The sequence below is a fragment of the Microcebus murinus genome, chromosome 10, assembly GCF_040939455.1.
Source record: "Microcebus murinus isolate Inina chromosome 10, M.murinus_Inina_mat1.0, whole genome shotgun sequence".
NCBI classification, from domain to species: domain Eukaryota; kingdom Metazoa; phylum Chordata; class Mammalia; order Primates; family Cheirogaleidae; genus Microcebus; species Microcebus murinus.
In genome coordinates this window covers 66,048,897-66,065,110 of record NC_134113.1, presented here as the reverse complement: position 1 = coordinate 66,065,110, position 16,214 = coordinate 66,048,897, and the positions used below count along the sequence as shown (strand labels likewise).

The 16,214-nt window shown below is 43.0% G+C and overlaps 1 protein-coding gene across 2 annotated transcripts in view; it reads left to right on the top strand.

The window, feature by feature from the left end:
* The window catches only part of PPM1H (protein phosphatase, Mg2+/Mn2+ dependent 1H), a 252,083-nt gene that overhangs the window by 128,224 nt on the left and 107,645 nt on the right, over nucleotides 1–16,214 (top strand). For both annotated transcript variants that reach the window (XM_012782370.3, XM_076007458.1), the window contains exon 4: nucleotides 4,864–4,976. In XM_012782370.3, coding sequence (XP_012637824.1) covers nucleotides 4,864–4,976 — 113 coding nt within the window. The remainder of the gene's footprint in view (nucleotides 1–4,863; nucleotides 4,977–16,214) is intronic.

The window sequence follows — 16,214 nt, the reverse complement described above, 5'->3', positions numbered from 1 at the left end:
TGCTCAAAACCATGTTTTAACCCAGCCAGGGAGAGCTGCCAGGTCCTATTGAAACTACCCATCACTCACTCCTTTGTGCTATGCGATATTGCTTTCCTTTTGCAACCTGAAATTGGTAGGAAACAAAGAATGACCCTGGAGTTGCATAATCTGTGGGACTTTCAAACCAAATTACAACCATCATGGGTAATATAATTTTTTTTCTTGCAGTTCTTTCCTGCTGAATTAGTCTTATTGCACACACGTCTTTTTCTTTCCCAGCTTTTATTTCTCCTTGGAACCAGGAGCAAAATAAAATCCCAAGTCTTAAAAATTGGACCTATTGCTTGATTTAGAGATAAGCCTAGCTTAAATGTAATATTTAAGCAGACACACGGAGGATAACTCAGTCTTGCTAAGTAGAAAGTTGCCTTGAGAGGTCTTGATTGAGCAGATAAATCAATTATCTTGTTAATTGAATTTTATGAGTCATTTAAGTGATCCTTTTAGACCATACTTGAAAGGAATGATAGTATGTGCATGTGTTTTACTAGGAAGTTATTCTAGATTTATGTCTGACGGTTCATTGACAGCTAAAATTGGGAAATATTCAAAATTAGTCCTTGCTTAGCACAAAGCAGTAGACAGTTTTTCCCATGATTTCATTGTTTTTTGTAAAAATGCCCAAACTTGAGGGTTTAAAAAAAATAGTTCTACATTTTTATTTATTATGCTGAAAGTATAAAAAGCTTAAGCTAATTTGAAAGGTTGAAGGTTTGAAGAAAAATGGTAGGTAATTCAATGGTAAATATATCTTTATTGACTTCATTTATCATGTTTGATCTGATAGTAAAAGAGCCACCCAGATGGTCCTTTAATGTTCCTTTCAGTGCTCAGATTCTGTGAAACATCTTTTAAAGAGGAGTAGGTGGTGTATGTAGGAAAAAATAAATGTGCTATTTTGGCTTCTAGGGAGGAGGGGGGAGGGAAGCAATTATTTTTAGAATATGTTCTACTTGCATGCAGTTTTAGAAGAACCAGAAGAGAGTGTTTTAATGTCAGTGGATCCTTCAGGGGGATGAAGTCTGTGGAGACACAGCTTTCGAATTCTTGTCACCATGATCCCAGAGAGCACACTTGTAATTAAAGTGCATATACACACGTGTATTCCTACACAATGTGGGAGAGGGCTGATGAAAGCGTGTATATATTAGCAAAGTTGCTTGCATAAAAAGTAGTTAAATTCACTCTTTTTGAGAAAGTGCTGCCAAATTTAGCATTCCTTATTCAGGGGGAGCTACAGAGGGAATATATTAATAGTTGAACATAGAAACAGGTGAAAGAAACAATGAAATCAATTAGGAAAAAATACTGAGTCACTCTTAATATAATAGTAAGGAATTAACTGGGTAAGCTAATTGGAATGTTTCCCCCCCAAAATTAAAGCATAAAAATCTTGTTGTTGAACACTGTGCCTTGATTTTTTTCCCCTAAGGATTAAATAATTTTTTAATCAGATATTTTGTGATATAAACCATGAAAAATAATGCACCTACTTATGGTGCAGACTAAACTTGCTTATCTGAGTCCCAGGGGAGTTCATTGCCATGGCAGCTCTTTTATATGGACTTTGTGTGCCATAGAATTTTCTCCCTATTGGATCACACCAATGATTTGATTAAGTCTGACAAACATCATTCATATTCCAGTCCATATACTGCAGCACACAAGCAGTTGGGTATTCAAAGAATATTTAGTAAGTATTGTCTTTCATTCAGACTTGTAGGTCGGTAGATAGGTAGGTAGGTAGGTAGGTATGTATGTAAGTATGTATTTATTGAGACAGAGTCTCACTCTGTTGCCTGGGCTAGAGTGCTGTGGCATCAGCCTAGCTCACAGCAACCTCAAAGTCCTGGGCTCAAGCGATCCTTCTGCCTCAGCTTCCCAAGTAGCTGGGACCACAGGCATGCGCCACTACCATGCCCAGCTAATTTTTTCTATATATTTTTACTTGGCCAATTAATTTCTATTTTTTTAGTAGAGATGTGGTCTCACTCTTGCTCAGGCTGGTTTCGAACTCCTGACCTCGAGTGATCCACACCTGCCTTGGCCTCCCAGAGTGCTAGGATTACAGGCGTGAGCCACCACGCCCGGCCAAGACTTTTAGGTATTTAAACAGATATTGATTCTGGTTGTGAAAGGATAGTTTCTGAGGCTAGAGCAATTCATTTCAATGTATTAAAAACAGTAGTATTAGATATAGACTTCATATACCAATTTACATATTAATTTAATGAAATATGTCTCTATCATAACATCAACTTTATATGAGTTATTTAAATACGAAAAAAATCTGATAATTGCACTCACAAACTCCTTTGGGGGTAGGGGTTATTGGTTCTGTTTTTCTGGGTTTTTTTGGAGGTTAAACAAGCATCTTGATGTTTTCTTTCTCCTCTCTTGTACCGCCTTGAGATAATCCTTCCCACCTGACATCCATGCCCCTCCTTCCCTGCACCCTCCTGCCATTCTTGTGTAGGTCCTGAGAACCGTTCTTGCGAATCCATTGCGTTTTAACTGGAGCATGGGTCCCTGCTTAATTACTTTCTCAGCGGTGGCATTATAAGCCTTTTGTTTGTGAATTGTGGAATCCATTTCTCATATTAAGGAAGAAGGAAGGTAATGGGAGATAAGGCATTTTAAAACTTATTTCTCTTTTGTCCAATAAACAGATGTTTATTGAACTACCATTTACCTGGCCCAGTGTAGGTGTTGAAGGTTGTAGGTGAGCAAGAAAGGTCACTGTTATCAACTGTAGAGCCTCCAGGCTGTGGAAAGGTCTAGATGACCTGTTAAACTCCTCACATGCCGGCTAATTTAATCCTTATAAAAATCCTTGAAGAAAGCTAATCTATGTAGAGTTTAAGTGTTAAAAATCCAACATAGTCCTCTGAAGGTACCTTCGTGCTTGACCCTTGTGTAACTCATGCTGCTGCTGTCCACTCCTGGGTGAAGTATTTCCTCGCTGGTCTCCACACTACTACACCCCCCTCCACACATTCTTACCCATCCCCCACCCCCTTACCTGGTTCACTCCCAGGGCTGTGTTGGTTTCTCCCATGTCCTGTACTTTTTCTCTGCTCTTTAACCAGCATGCTGTCCCTAATCAGTATCCTCAGCTCAGGCTCTTCAGTTTCCCATTGGCGGTTTATCCATCTTTGCATTACCATCTCTGGCCCCTGGAGCCAGTAAGTGTTGCATTGCTGAATTCTCTCCCCCTCGTCCATGAGGAGGCTGGCTGATGCAGCTGAGCTTTGATTCCGTGGGTTTCTCAGAATCACGAAGGTGGCCCTGGCCCTAGATCTGCCAATGGACTGTCCACATCAGCCAGGACACCATTTCTTCCTCTACTTATAATTTGTACCCAACCCTCCTTCCTCCTTCCATCTTCCCCAACAGTAGATTACTACTGGAATGTTCGGTGTTATTTTAGTTTGACATCCAATGTGTCTTCCTAGCTCAACTCTTATTTTTCTGGGACACGTCACAGACCCTTGCCTTTGACGCTAACACGGGATTTCACAGAGGCATCTGTCTTGATGATGCACATCTGTGAATAGAGGTGTTGGTCTATTTTTTATTTTCTTGAGGAGGTCTCATTAGGTGACAGGTAATAACACAAGCTTTGGAGGAGGAGAACCAGATTGAAATCTGAACACTAGCCAGGTAAACATGGCCAGGCTGCCCCACTTCTCTGCAGCTGAACAGTGAGGTTAATAGTGATGGTTGTGAGGATGAAATGAGATTCTGTATGTAAAGTGCTTAGCACACTGCCAGAGAGGGAAAGTGCTCAGTGAATGGTGGCTATCGTTATGAATGTGTCACCATTGTAAATTGGTGGCTGTGGGAAGAGGAAAAACCAGAGTTCAAAAGTGTGTATCTTTGATCTCTAAGTCATGAGTTGACTCCTGGTTGAACAGAAGTCTCATCCTGACTCGATCAGTTAAGGAACTGTGCAATAACCTTCTAGGTACCTGAGTGTGTGTGTAATTTAGTGGGTGGCCAAGCCTAAGTAAAGCTGTTAGAATTAATGTGATGCTGTTAAGTGTTAAAGGTTTTTGTATAGACTTCTGTTTCTTCTCCCAGGGCATTCCCTTGTGAATGGTCTCAGTGTCAGTCCAGCACCCCTTAGCCCTGGCTGGTCTTCAAGTACTCCCTAACCACATATATACCATGAGACTTTATAAAATAGGAACATGTGCTCTACCTCCAATTTGGGATTTGGCTTGAGATGCAGAAGAAACTATGTGTCTCAGAGTCATTAAGGGCTTGTTTTTTTTAAATTATATTGGAGTTTATGGCATGTATGTAAACTTTAAATATGCAAATTAATAAATAAATATATATATGTCTAAAAAAAAAATCTAGCCATAAAAGAAACTATCCGTAAAAGAAAGTATCTGAGACTTTGGGGTTCAAAACATTGATCAGGTCCAAGTCCTTGGCATTTTTAGACTGTATATTGTATGTTTCATATGGCAGCCCAGGCAGCCCTTAGGAAGACTAAATTTCCCATAAGAGATGATATTGATTGAATGTGACTTATATAACTACATTGTATTCTTCTTGGTTTTGTCTAAGTATTATCTGTTTGCTATCCTTCGTTTCCTGTCTCCGGTTCATAGATGGTCTAATATGAGGCAGTTTTATGCTAGTGCCCTCTCCAGAAATGTTCATTAGGTGGCAGGAAGGCAAGCACTGAAGGTTTTCTGGTCCCTTCTTGAAGTACATTGAGTCTCTTGGACTGTGTCAAGGGAGCGAGGGTCAGAAAGCCTTTGATACAAGTTCCTACACAATCAACACTAACTTTGTTTTCTTCTTCAGGACCTACAAATAGAACGAGAGAGGAGTTCATACAATATATCTGGCGGCTGCACAGCTCTCATTGTGGTTTGCCTTTTGGGGAAGCTATATGTCGCAAATGCTGGGGACAGCAGGTAAGCAAATTAGTTGTCTGACCTTACTGATTTCTGATGCCTCTGGTACTTTTTATCCTTTCTCAAAAAGATCAAGTGATTAGAAATAAGATAATTCTGCTTGGGGTTAGATATTGACAAAGGCAGGCCTTCTACATCAGAATGAAAATGCATTTAAGAAGCACGATCAGGTTGGGGCATCTTCTACTGGTGCACAGTAGCCGAGCATGTATATACCTGGGATAAATCGAAACCAGCAGCATTCGAATAGTTTTTGGCTTCTGAACCTGTTTTTCAATGAGAGCTTAGTTAGAGGCATAATATGTGAGAGTGATGGGGGGAAGGAAAGGGATTTGAATGAAGTGGTGTTTGCAGGGTCACCTGGGGCCACTCCCTGGCTGGCTCCACTCTGCTCAGTGACTTTGCACTGTCCCCTCCCAGGAGCCCAGAAGTCTCTCCTTTTATGCACATGCCCTTAGAGGCTGCAGTCTCCTCACTTCTGGGTTCAGCTAAAGGGAATTTTGGCAAAGAGGTCATGGTTAACCCTTACTTTATCCAGCATTGCTAGGGAATAAGATAAACTTATATTTTCATTCTATTTTAAATAACCAGTGCTTGTTCACTTTTGGTGTGGGTAATTTTTTAATTACAGACTTTATGAAAAATATTCCAATATGTGTTACATACTTCTCCCTTGAGTAACAAAATATGCAGGACCTTTTCCTAAAGACTGACTCTTTATTCCAAAAGTAATACAACTCTCGGGCTCTGAACACGATGTCATCAGAGGACAAGCAGTTTCCCCTTGGGGGCTGCAGCCATAGGATCTGCACATTCCTCTGGCCCCTTCCTCCAGATTGCTCTGGCCCTCCTTGAGGTCTGACCCTACTCCCTTCCCCTCCCCTGTCTCTAGCTCATGTTGTCGCTGCTGCCTCTATAACCCTCAGCTCCTTTGAGGCAAGCAAGAAATTCACCTTAATTTTACTTCCATGTACAACCCGAGAGACTGAGACCTGAGGCAGTCTCATTACTCCTAGTAAAGCATCCTTTCCCACTGAAGATCCTTCCCACAGAGAACAAAGAGGACGGTGAACTGCCCGGCAACAGTTGGGGGGATTTGAAGATCGATGGTTTTTGAAGGTCCCTTTATTTTAAAAGTATCTGTGGAGTTCCCATTTTACTCTGTAAGACATCTTGGGTTTCGATGGACAATTTTGCCAAGTAAGTGGCAGTGTGTACGAGATGCTGTGTTGATTCCAGCATCTCTGGCTCCTCTTCTCCAGTATGAAGTCAGGGGTCTAGCAAGAGACAGGCACCAGCTCAGATGGGTCACCTGTGAATACGGGAGTGAAAGAGAACCAGCCAGGAGTGTTAAGGTCCCCAGGAAGGAGGTGACCATCCTGAGCCAGCAGAGGCCAGGACAGGAAATGCTCTAGCAGAGCCTTGGGAGAGCCGGAGCCACTAACCAGGGGCCACTGGGCAGGAGCTGCAGGAGGGAGCAAGAGGAGATGCTCTGGCCTCTCTCCCTCCTCCCGCCCTCCTGTCTCTTGCCTGACCTTCCCATTGGGTGAGCCTGGCCGGAAGCCAGGGACAAGTAGCCCAGGAAACGCCCTCCATAGAGGTCAGACTCTGGCCTCCTGTTGAGTTCTTGAGCAAGGGGGCGATTCCTTTCTATTCCAATTACGACTGGTTGGATGACTCAGCTGCTGCACTCACACTCACCTTTTGCTTTCATGTCTAGTTCCGTGTCCTATAAATTGAGTTTGCGAGTTTGCTTTCCTGGCCCGCCCAGGGAGTAAGGAAGTGACTGAACGCCTTGCCCCCTGGCAACAGGCCCACCCCTGCCTCCCAGGGGAAACGCCTTTCCCCAGATGACCTCAGACTCAGAAGTTAACTCAACTTCTGGGCCCAGAATATCTTTATGTTAGATGATTATTCTTCTAGAATCAACTCCTCCCCTACGCCTTTTTCTCATTTTTAAACATAGTTTCCTTCATAGCTCCAAGCTCCTTAACAGAGCTGCTTACCTAGCCAGGGCTTCTAATCCTACATCCCAGAAGCTGCAGCCCCCTGTCCTGGACCCTGCTGGTCCCAAGTGTTCATCTTGCCCTTTTTTTTTTTTCTTTTCATGCCAATTTCTAGACCAGACCTCAATTTCCTCATGAATAAAGATAGTGGTATTGGACTAGATCAGGGGTCCTCAAACTTATTAAACAGGGGGCCAGTTCACTGTCCCTCAGATCGTTGGAGGGCCGGACTATAGTTTTAAAAAAACTATGAACAAATTCCTATGCACACTGCACATATCTTATTTTGAAGTACAAAAACAAACAGAAACACTCGCATGTGGCCCGCAGGCCATAGTTTGAGGATGCCTGGACTAAATAATCTTCTAAAACTTCTGATATTCTAAAAATTAGCCCATGAGGAGTGACACTTTTAGAAAGTGAAGTGGTATTATAAAAGTTGATCTTTTGGTTATTTTATATTTCTTGGAGTCAGGTTTTGAAATTTTAGTGTAACTGAGGTGCCTGTGTTTCTAAGTGTCTATAAAAATATGATGTTTTACATGTTATTTCCAATAATTTGAAAAGCCTAACAGGTACTTTAATCCTTAATAACTCTGTAAGGCACCAAAAGAAAAATGTATCCTATGATAAAACAGTATCTCTAAAACCTAGGTTTTACCTAAGCTTAATTACATTTATAGTATTCTAGTATAGTATCTAGATATGAATTTGGCGTTTTATAGCTGATTGCTTAGATTTCCTGTTCACATATGTGTCATAATTCATATAGAAACCCAAGACAATTTGAGGTGGTATTTACATATGGTATCCAAACCATCACTTATAGGACATTTACTCATTAGAGTGCTATTTGCAGCTCTTTTACAAACAATACATACTTCATGCTGTCTCATGTGGGATCACTGCCCAGTTTATATACTAATAATATAGATATTTGAGTTTATAGGAATATTAAGTTATTCCCCAGAAACAACAATTAAGTGAACTTTGATCATACCTGTGGATAGCGTAGGCCCATTATCCACTGCAGACAAGCAGTCAGCAATGCAGGGTTCAGTTTAAACAAATGCTTAGAGCTGGCAGAAGATTCCAGCAATACGGCCCTGATTAATTAAGTGCTCATTTTTTTTTTCTTAATTTCTAGATATTAGCTGTCATATGTTTACTTTTTAAGTTATGACAATTTTGAGAGTGAAAGTAAATCTTTGTTGTACGATCACTACATTATAATTATTCACACTCAGGAAAAGAGAAGCTTTGCATGGGTTTGGTTTGGAAGCCGCTAGTGGGCAAGAACCATGTTCTAAGCCAATTAGCTGTGTTTCCTCTGATTCACCATCAGGCATATGCGTGTGTGCTCAGGGGTTCTATTCGGGAAAAGCTACCTGATGCTGTTTACAGCTTACTGGTTTTTAGGTCAGTGGCCATCCTCTGGGTAAGATGGGCCACAGTGATGCAGGTGACTGATCCATGGTGGATTGGTCCACAGCCTGGGGCAGACTTGCCCTTGTACTCAGCCGAGCTTGGTGCATGCCAGTTGCTTTATTTTTCCCAGGCAGAGGCAGCCAACTCAACACCTAGGGGATCATAAGGGACTAGGAAAGAAGCAGATGGTGGGCGGATTTTCACTTCAAGCAAAAATGAACCTGTAGCATGCAAATGTCATGCAAAGCAATGTGCAAACTCTCACCCATTGTGTTTGAGTCATCAGCTCCTTAGGGCTCTGAGTGATTCTTCAGTTTAGGAAGGTGCTTTGACTCCATTTTAGAGATAATTTCATTTTATTTCTAGAGAACTAAGGCACTGAGGAAGCAAAGCCATTACCGTTTATTTCAAACAATGTCTAAAGGTTTGGCAACTGAGACTAGGTGAAGTCATTTACATTAAAGAAAATCATTTCATATTAAATTCTTAAGTCTACTCTTGCCAGACTTATAATAACAGTGGCAATAAAACAGCTAATAAGTGCTAGGTACATATTAAATACTGTAAGAGAAGACCAGACAATAATTCTCTCAGTAATGTAGGGAGAAGCAGGTATTGTTAATATCAGTTAAATACAGTTTACCAAAAAAAGAAACAACAAGGTGAAGCAGTTTGCCCCAGGTCCTATAGCTACTAAGGAGAGGGGTGCTGTCCAGCCCGAGCCTGGGAGTCAAAGCACTGTGCCCTAATCTCCACACTTGTACGCTGGGATTTCCCTTCTGTGGGAAGACTCATGAGGGCTTTTATTTTTCCCATTTTAATATCTCTAAATCAAGAATTTCTAATTACCATTTTTTCTCTCCTTTGTATGTATAAAATGATGGCATGCCTTATCATCAATAGCATTTTAGATTTCACCTAAGTGAATTATGGGGTACAGTGAGTGGATGGCTACATTTAGAAGCTATTTTAAATGCATTACAGTAGTCAAGCAAGTAAGCTTTGGGTGGTCTATTTCATTCATTCACAATATAGAAAAGGATATATTCACAAAGTGTGAGCTGCCATCTCCTTCTAGGGGTCCCAAAGTTCTGAGACCATTTCAAAGGTTGTGTTTTCATTTTGCTGATAATCTATTGAAGATAAGGTAAGCATTTCCTGGGTCTTCTGGGATGACTATTCTATAAATGATCACTGCCCGTGGATTCAGACCTCATTGTGTTGCGTTTATGGTTTCATTGGATGCAAGGGTCTCACAGATGTTTTCATAACGAGTCCAGAGACTCCTGGGCATAGAGGCTCATCTTCCCACGCTTGAGGGTCCCCCTAGGAAAAGCTGGGGAAGGGCACGTTTGTCCATTGATTAGCTCTGGGTGACAGGGGTCCATGAATTGTCCTTAAGCGAAGCTAGTAAGTCCATCCAGGCGGGTTTTCTTTCATCTCCCTTTCACTCCTTTTTAGTTTTCCAGAATTATCCACATTTAAGTTAAAGCTTTCTAAATTGGCTCAAAGGTGAATTCCCTTGGCAAGTGTACCCCTTCAGTATAGGGGTTAGGCACTAAATAAGATTTACATTCCTAAATTCAAAACCAATTACACATCTGCGGGGCCCTTTCTCAGGCTTCTCCCAGTGGCTGGTGGTAAGATAATGAACGAAACACTCTAACTGCCTGCAACCCAAGGGCGTGTGAAAAATGGCTCATTCCATTTCATGTTCATGGATCTCATCAGTGGCCAGAGCAGATCCTTCCTGCAGTTCCTTGTTGCTAATAACTGGTTCACCCATCCGCACGTGCCAGTGGGCCGCTGCTTTGATAGTAGCCTTCCTCTGAGTTCAGAAACGTATTTGATCTTCTTCCATTGACTACATCAAATTCACTGCACTTCCCATTTTCTTTGACATGTATCTCAAAAGTAGCATAGAGAGAAACCAAAATTAACTTCCATTCTCCACTGTGAACATTGAATTGCTGTTTGTTCCTTTTTTCTACACCCCCCCCATCTTTGTAGTATGTATTTTACATGATCCCTTAGCTATACCCGTAACCTGTAGAAGGGATAAGCAGAAAGAAAACTACTATCAGTGATCACACATACCTGCATAGAAACCAAGTGATGGCCCAAAATAATCTCTCCTCTTCCCATCAAGCCACTCATTATCCTACACAGAGGGCACCTGAGAGACCCTTTTTTTCTCTGGACTTCCTCTCTGTCTCCTCCTTTGGCTAGTTGCAAACCTCTCCCTGACACTGCTTGCTCTAAATCAGTGGTCCTCAAAGTGTGGTCCCCAAGCCAGCAGCATTATCCCCTGGGGACTTGTTAAAGGAGCAAATTCTATGACTCTATCCCTGACCTACTAAATTGAAACTCTAGAAGTGAAGCCCAGCAATCTGTGTTTTAGCAAGTCTTCCAGGTGATTCTCATGCATGCTCAAGGTTAAAAATCACTAAAGGCTGCCCCTGGGCATCTGAGGGAGGCAGGAAGGAGCCAGTCTGTTCTCAGGGTTTAAACATTATAGCTGTCCCCGCCATGGACTGCAGCAACACTGTAAGGCAGCAGCTCAGTCCTGCTGCAGTGAGACACCATGGGCAGGGCAAGCTTCTAGAGCTCTTTCCCCTTGTACTCTGCAGCGCTGCTACCTGACTGGGGGAGCCTGCCTACACCTCTGCTGGGCAGCTGCAGATTCCTTGCCGCCAGCCTAATGCCCTGGAACTTGGGCCCTGCTCCTCTGAAAAGTGGGGGTTGGTGTGAGAATTTCTTGCGTGATCCAGCTCCGTATGTCGACCTCCTCTTACTGCTGGGTAGTTCTGATGCACGCATCCCACCCTATATCAGTTAAGTTCCCTTATCTGGAGTGGGTCAGACATGCCCCTTAGTGGACTTCTGGTTTCTTATTGTTGGGCCCCTGGGAGAGAGTAGCTGTGGTCCCAGTTCCCTCATCCCAACCAAGTTATGCTTTTAACTTCCCCTTTCTCTTAGCCCACTGAGAGGCTGAGCTGGGAAGTTTCATGAAGTTCATAGAAATGGAATGTCTGCACTTAGAAATGCTGGCATGAGATGGTTGTGGTCAAGATAGTGACTTTTTCTATTCCTGGCTGCTGGGATAGTGTGGAATGATGGATCAGCGTCCGGAGAAGACGTTGTAGTGAAGAACTCTATCTTTGGCTTGCTCCAGCGCACACCAAGATAAAGGTTTTCAGGGCCTAATCATCTAATTTGCAGATGGTGTAAAACCAAGTAAGATGAACTAGCAAAATTCAAAAAGACCTTTAGTTCCTGGGAAGGTGGGCTAAATACCTAACCAGGTGACACTTCACCCTAGTATAGGTAAAGTATAGCACCTGCTGAAAAAAAATTGCAGGATAGGGGAGACAGCTAACATTTTAAAAACATATTTAGGTAGACAGTAAATTCAGTCCGGTCAGTAGTGTAATGTCAACACCAGAACCTAATATAATGATAGGCTGAGGAATTTGAGATATAAGGCAAATAGTAGCTAATGTTTTTCTTGGATTACTTTATCTCAAACACAGTTTCTAGGGCTTTACATAAATAACCTCATTAACCCTCATACCAGCCCTTTTAGGGAGATACTATCATTACTGTTCTTTTACCCATGAAGTTCTTCTCTAGGTGACACAATGTAACATGTGTATGAATGAACAGGAACCTTCAAAGAGACCAGAGTTGGTGATGAGATTTGGAACTGTGTTTGAAAGGACGAGGAAATCTCAAAAGAACTAGAGTTTGTCCAGTCACATGAAAATGTGACTTTTGTTGATATAAAAGAGATCTTTAGATATTTGTCAGATATGGGGAGAGTGGTAAGGTTTGCTCCCCCTGAGTCTGGGACTGAGGTGACAGCCACAGGAAGACAGGGTAATGATTAAGAGCAGGGCCTCTGGACACCCAGGCTTAATCTGGGCTCTGCCCCTTGTAGCTGTGTGTGACTTTGGGCCAAGCTCATCTTTTCAGTACCTTGGTTTTGTCAGCTGTGAACAGAGGTGATGATAGTACCACTTCCCAGGTGAGGATTGGATGAGCAGATGCATGGCAAGCCCTTAGCACGGGGCCAGGTCCGTGCTAACCGCCCAGTAATGGTTTAGCCGCTGTCACTGTCATCATACTCATCGGGAGAGCTGACCAGAGATGCAGCAACCTGCTGAAGAATGTAGTGAGTTCTCTCTTAATGAAAATATTTCTGCATTGGCTGCGTTACTACCTAGCAAGAATGTTGCACTAAGGAATTTGATTTCTCAGCATCCCTGTGAAATACTATATTTGTATGACTTTGAGAATCTTTAAAAAATGTGACTATTCTCATTTTTGTTTCTTTTTTGTACAAGTTTAATGATCTCACAATTTGTATAAGGAAGGATGCAAATGTCTCCTGCTATGAGACAGTATATCAGGTAAGCTAAGTATGGAAACAATAGGTCCCCAAATTCATTAGCCTACAGAAGCAGTGGGTTTGTCATGTCCCTTGTATGCAATCAGGGACCTGGGCTGAAGGAGGCCCTGTTATTTTTAACAGTTGGCTTCCAAGGGCCCGGGAGCATCTCTTTGCAGTCAGATGGAAGGGACAAGAACATGGAAGGACACTCAAAAGGGCTTGATGGGCCAGGCCTGGAAGAGGCATGCGGAGGCAGGCAGAAGTACATGCATCCCATTGGCCATGTGGCCATGCTGCTGGGAAATGTAGTCTGTGCTGTGTACCCAGGCCCAAGGGAATCCATTTTGGTGGACAGTTAGCAGCTTTGGCCACCGATAGGCATTGAGAGGGGAATTCATATTAGGTTCAATTAGTAATGGTATCATTATTCATTTTTGATATGTTTTTCCCCATTGTTCTGATGAAACTACAACTTGGCTGTCACTATCTTTTTCTAAAGCCCAAACACCAATTACCTCTTTTGTTGCTTTAATTTTGTCACTGTTAGTTTTAGGAGAGATGCAGTAAGTTCAGCTTCAGCTGTCAAAGGCAGTGAAGAAAGAGCTATGATCCACTTTCATCTTGGAGAGGAACACATTTGAATAACGAAAAGACTATGAGTAAACAACATACCACATACTTGTCTTTAGAAAGTTCATCATAGAAAGCAAGGCTCATTTCGTGCTAAAGAAGAAAGATTATGCCGGGCGCGGTGGCTCACGCCTGTAATCCTAGCACTTTGGGAGGCTGAGGCGGGCGGATCGCTCAAGGTCAGGAGTTCGAAACCAGCCTGAGCGAGACCCCGTCTCTACCAAAAATAGAAAGAAATTAATTGACCAACTAAAAATATATATACAAAAAATTAGCCGGGCATGGTGGCGCATGCCTGTAGTCCCAGCTACTCGGGAGGCTGAGGCAGTAGGATCGCTGAGCCCAGGAGATTGAGGTTGCTGTGAGCCAGGCTTACGCCACGGCACTCACTCTAGCCTGGGCAATAAAGTGACACTCTGTCTCAAAAAAAAAAAAAAAAAAAAAAAGAAGAAGAAAGATTATATTAACCAGGTGGGGTGAGACTCTACTGGTGTTTTAACAACTTCTGTCCTTTTGAGATTATTTTTAAATTGTCACAGTTCTGTTGTAGATATTTTCAAATGACATACCAGTTCAGTTTAATAGTTGAGTCTCTCTCTCTCTCTCTCTCTCTCTCTCTCTCTCTCTCTTTTTTTTTTTTTTTGAGACAGAGTCTCACTCTGTTGCCCGGGCTAGAGTACAATGGCATCAGTGTAGTTCACAGCAACCTCAAACTCCTGGGCTCAAGCGATCCTCCTGCCTCAGCCTCCCAAGTAGCTGGGACTACAGGCATGCGCCAACACACCCAGCTAATTTTGTCTATATATTTTTAGCTGGCCATTAATTTCTTTCTATTTTTAGTAGAGACTGGGTCTTGCTCTTGCTCTTGCTCAGGCTGGTTTCGAACTCCTGACCTTGAGCAATCCACCCGCCTCAGCCTCCCAGAGTGATAGGATTACAGGCGTGAGCCACTGTGTCCAGCCAGGGTAATGTTTTTGAGTTGCAGTTTACCAAGCCCCAAATCCACATGAAGGGAAAGAGTGAGCCTGGCACCCAAACAGAAACAAGCCCTGCTGTCTAGGAGGAGCTAGCCTAGGAGCTATGATCAGGTGCTAGGATTACAGGTGTGAGCCACCGCACCCGGCCAATAGTTGAGTCTCTTATCTGCCCTCCAACTGCAGTTCGTCATGTTTTTTATTTGAGCTCATTTCCTCCCCTTCATGTCATCCTTAATAGAGTTAACTACTATGAATGGATCATTTATATATACACCTCAATCCATCCTAAGTTTATTTATGTTAAGCTTGTACAATTTGTTGTGCATTTCTGATATAGTCAGAGCCTCAGAGTGAAGATAAGGTATAAGCTGAGTAAAATGTCATGGTGGGGGCAGGATTCACAGAACGTTTGCATGCCTTCCATGAGCTAGGCATCTGCTGGGCACGGTGCTGGGAATGAGGCAGACAAGGTCCCTGTCCTCCTGCACTTACGGTCAGCCCGGGAGGCCGGCATCTGTTCACGATGCAGCGCGATGGGCAAAGGCAGGAGTTTCAGGAGACAGAGAAGCACTGGGCTTTAATGAGTGGAGGCTGCCTTGGGTTAAGGGGAAAAGTTCTAGCACATGCATAATTGTGTTCTTTAGCCTCAGGAGGAGCAGTGGGGTGAACTGAGTCAACAAGATTGCTTTGCAGGTCAAAATCCACTGCCACAGGGTTCTGTGGGCTAACCCCTTGGCTTTATTATCCCACAGTGTCCTTGTGGTTGTGAATAGTGCTGGAATATTTGGTTGGCAGTTAGGTCATTTTGTGATACAAATATTTCTGGAAGGAACCGTACTAGTTTTTGTGAAATGTAACCCTCACTGAGCCGTCATCAACAGAAAATGGTACGTGAAGATCTTTCTTGTTTCGTGACAGGGTGTTGCTATTCACTGAGCAGTCCTTACTGGCGTGCAGTGTGTGCGGTCATCGGACAGTTTGCTCCCAGGAGTTAGCTGGACAACATGGGCATTTAACTTTCAACTTTGCCGTCCCTTGTGCGAGCAAGGCAGCAGACTCTCCACGCTTAAATGTGGTTTAGCTGTTAGTAGCTAGAAAAGAGAAAGGAATGTGTCAGCCCTTGAAAGTGAGCTCTGGGGTTGTGGGCGATATTGCGTTGATGGAATGGGACAATCCCAGGTGCTAGAGTCTGGAAAAGCCAGCCCTCATCCTTGCAGAACACACCACCTTTCCCATCTGTGGAAGGGGCTGGTTCCTGCTCTTTAGGATTGTCACGCAGGTTAGAGATAAAGTGCATAAAGCACTAGAGTGTGGCACATGGTTCATTCCTCCCTCATTCCCCAAATACATTCCTGACTCATGCCAGGTGCTGTCATAGACACTGGGAACATAGCCATGAACCCAACCCGGGCCCTCGTGGAGCTCATGGACAAGTCTGGAAAGACAGATAATAAGCAGGGTATCCATGTACTCACCTGGGGGATTTAAATTTTTTTTTAAAAGTGGGGCCCCTATTCTCAGGCTTACTGAATCGGAATCGTTGAGCTTGAGGCCAGAAGTCTGTTTTAAGAACACCCTGGGTGCTTGTGGTGTCAGAACTATGGGACTACTTTTCTAGTCCAACCCCCTCCCCTTTTTTTTTTACTAATGAGGAAAATGGGGCCACAGAAATTGCCTTTCTCAAGCTCCCACTGGCAGCCATTGGCAAGACTAATGCCAGACACCCCCCTTTCCAAGACTTTGCTTAGTATCTGTTCAACTTTTTCTTGGTTTCAACATCAATTTTTTTCTAGGATCAAATAAT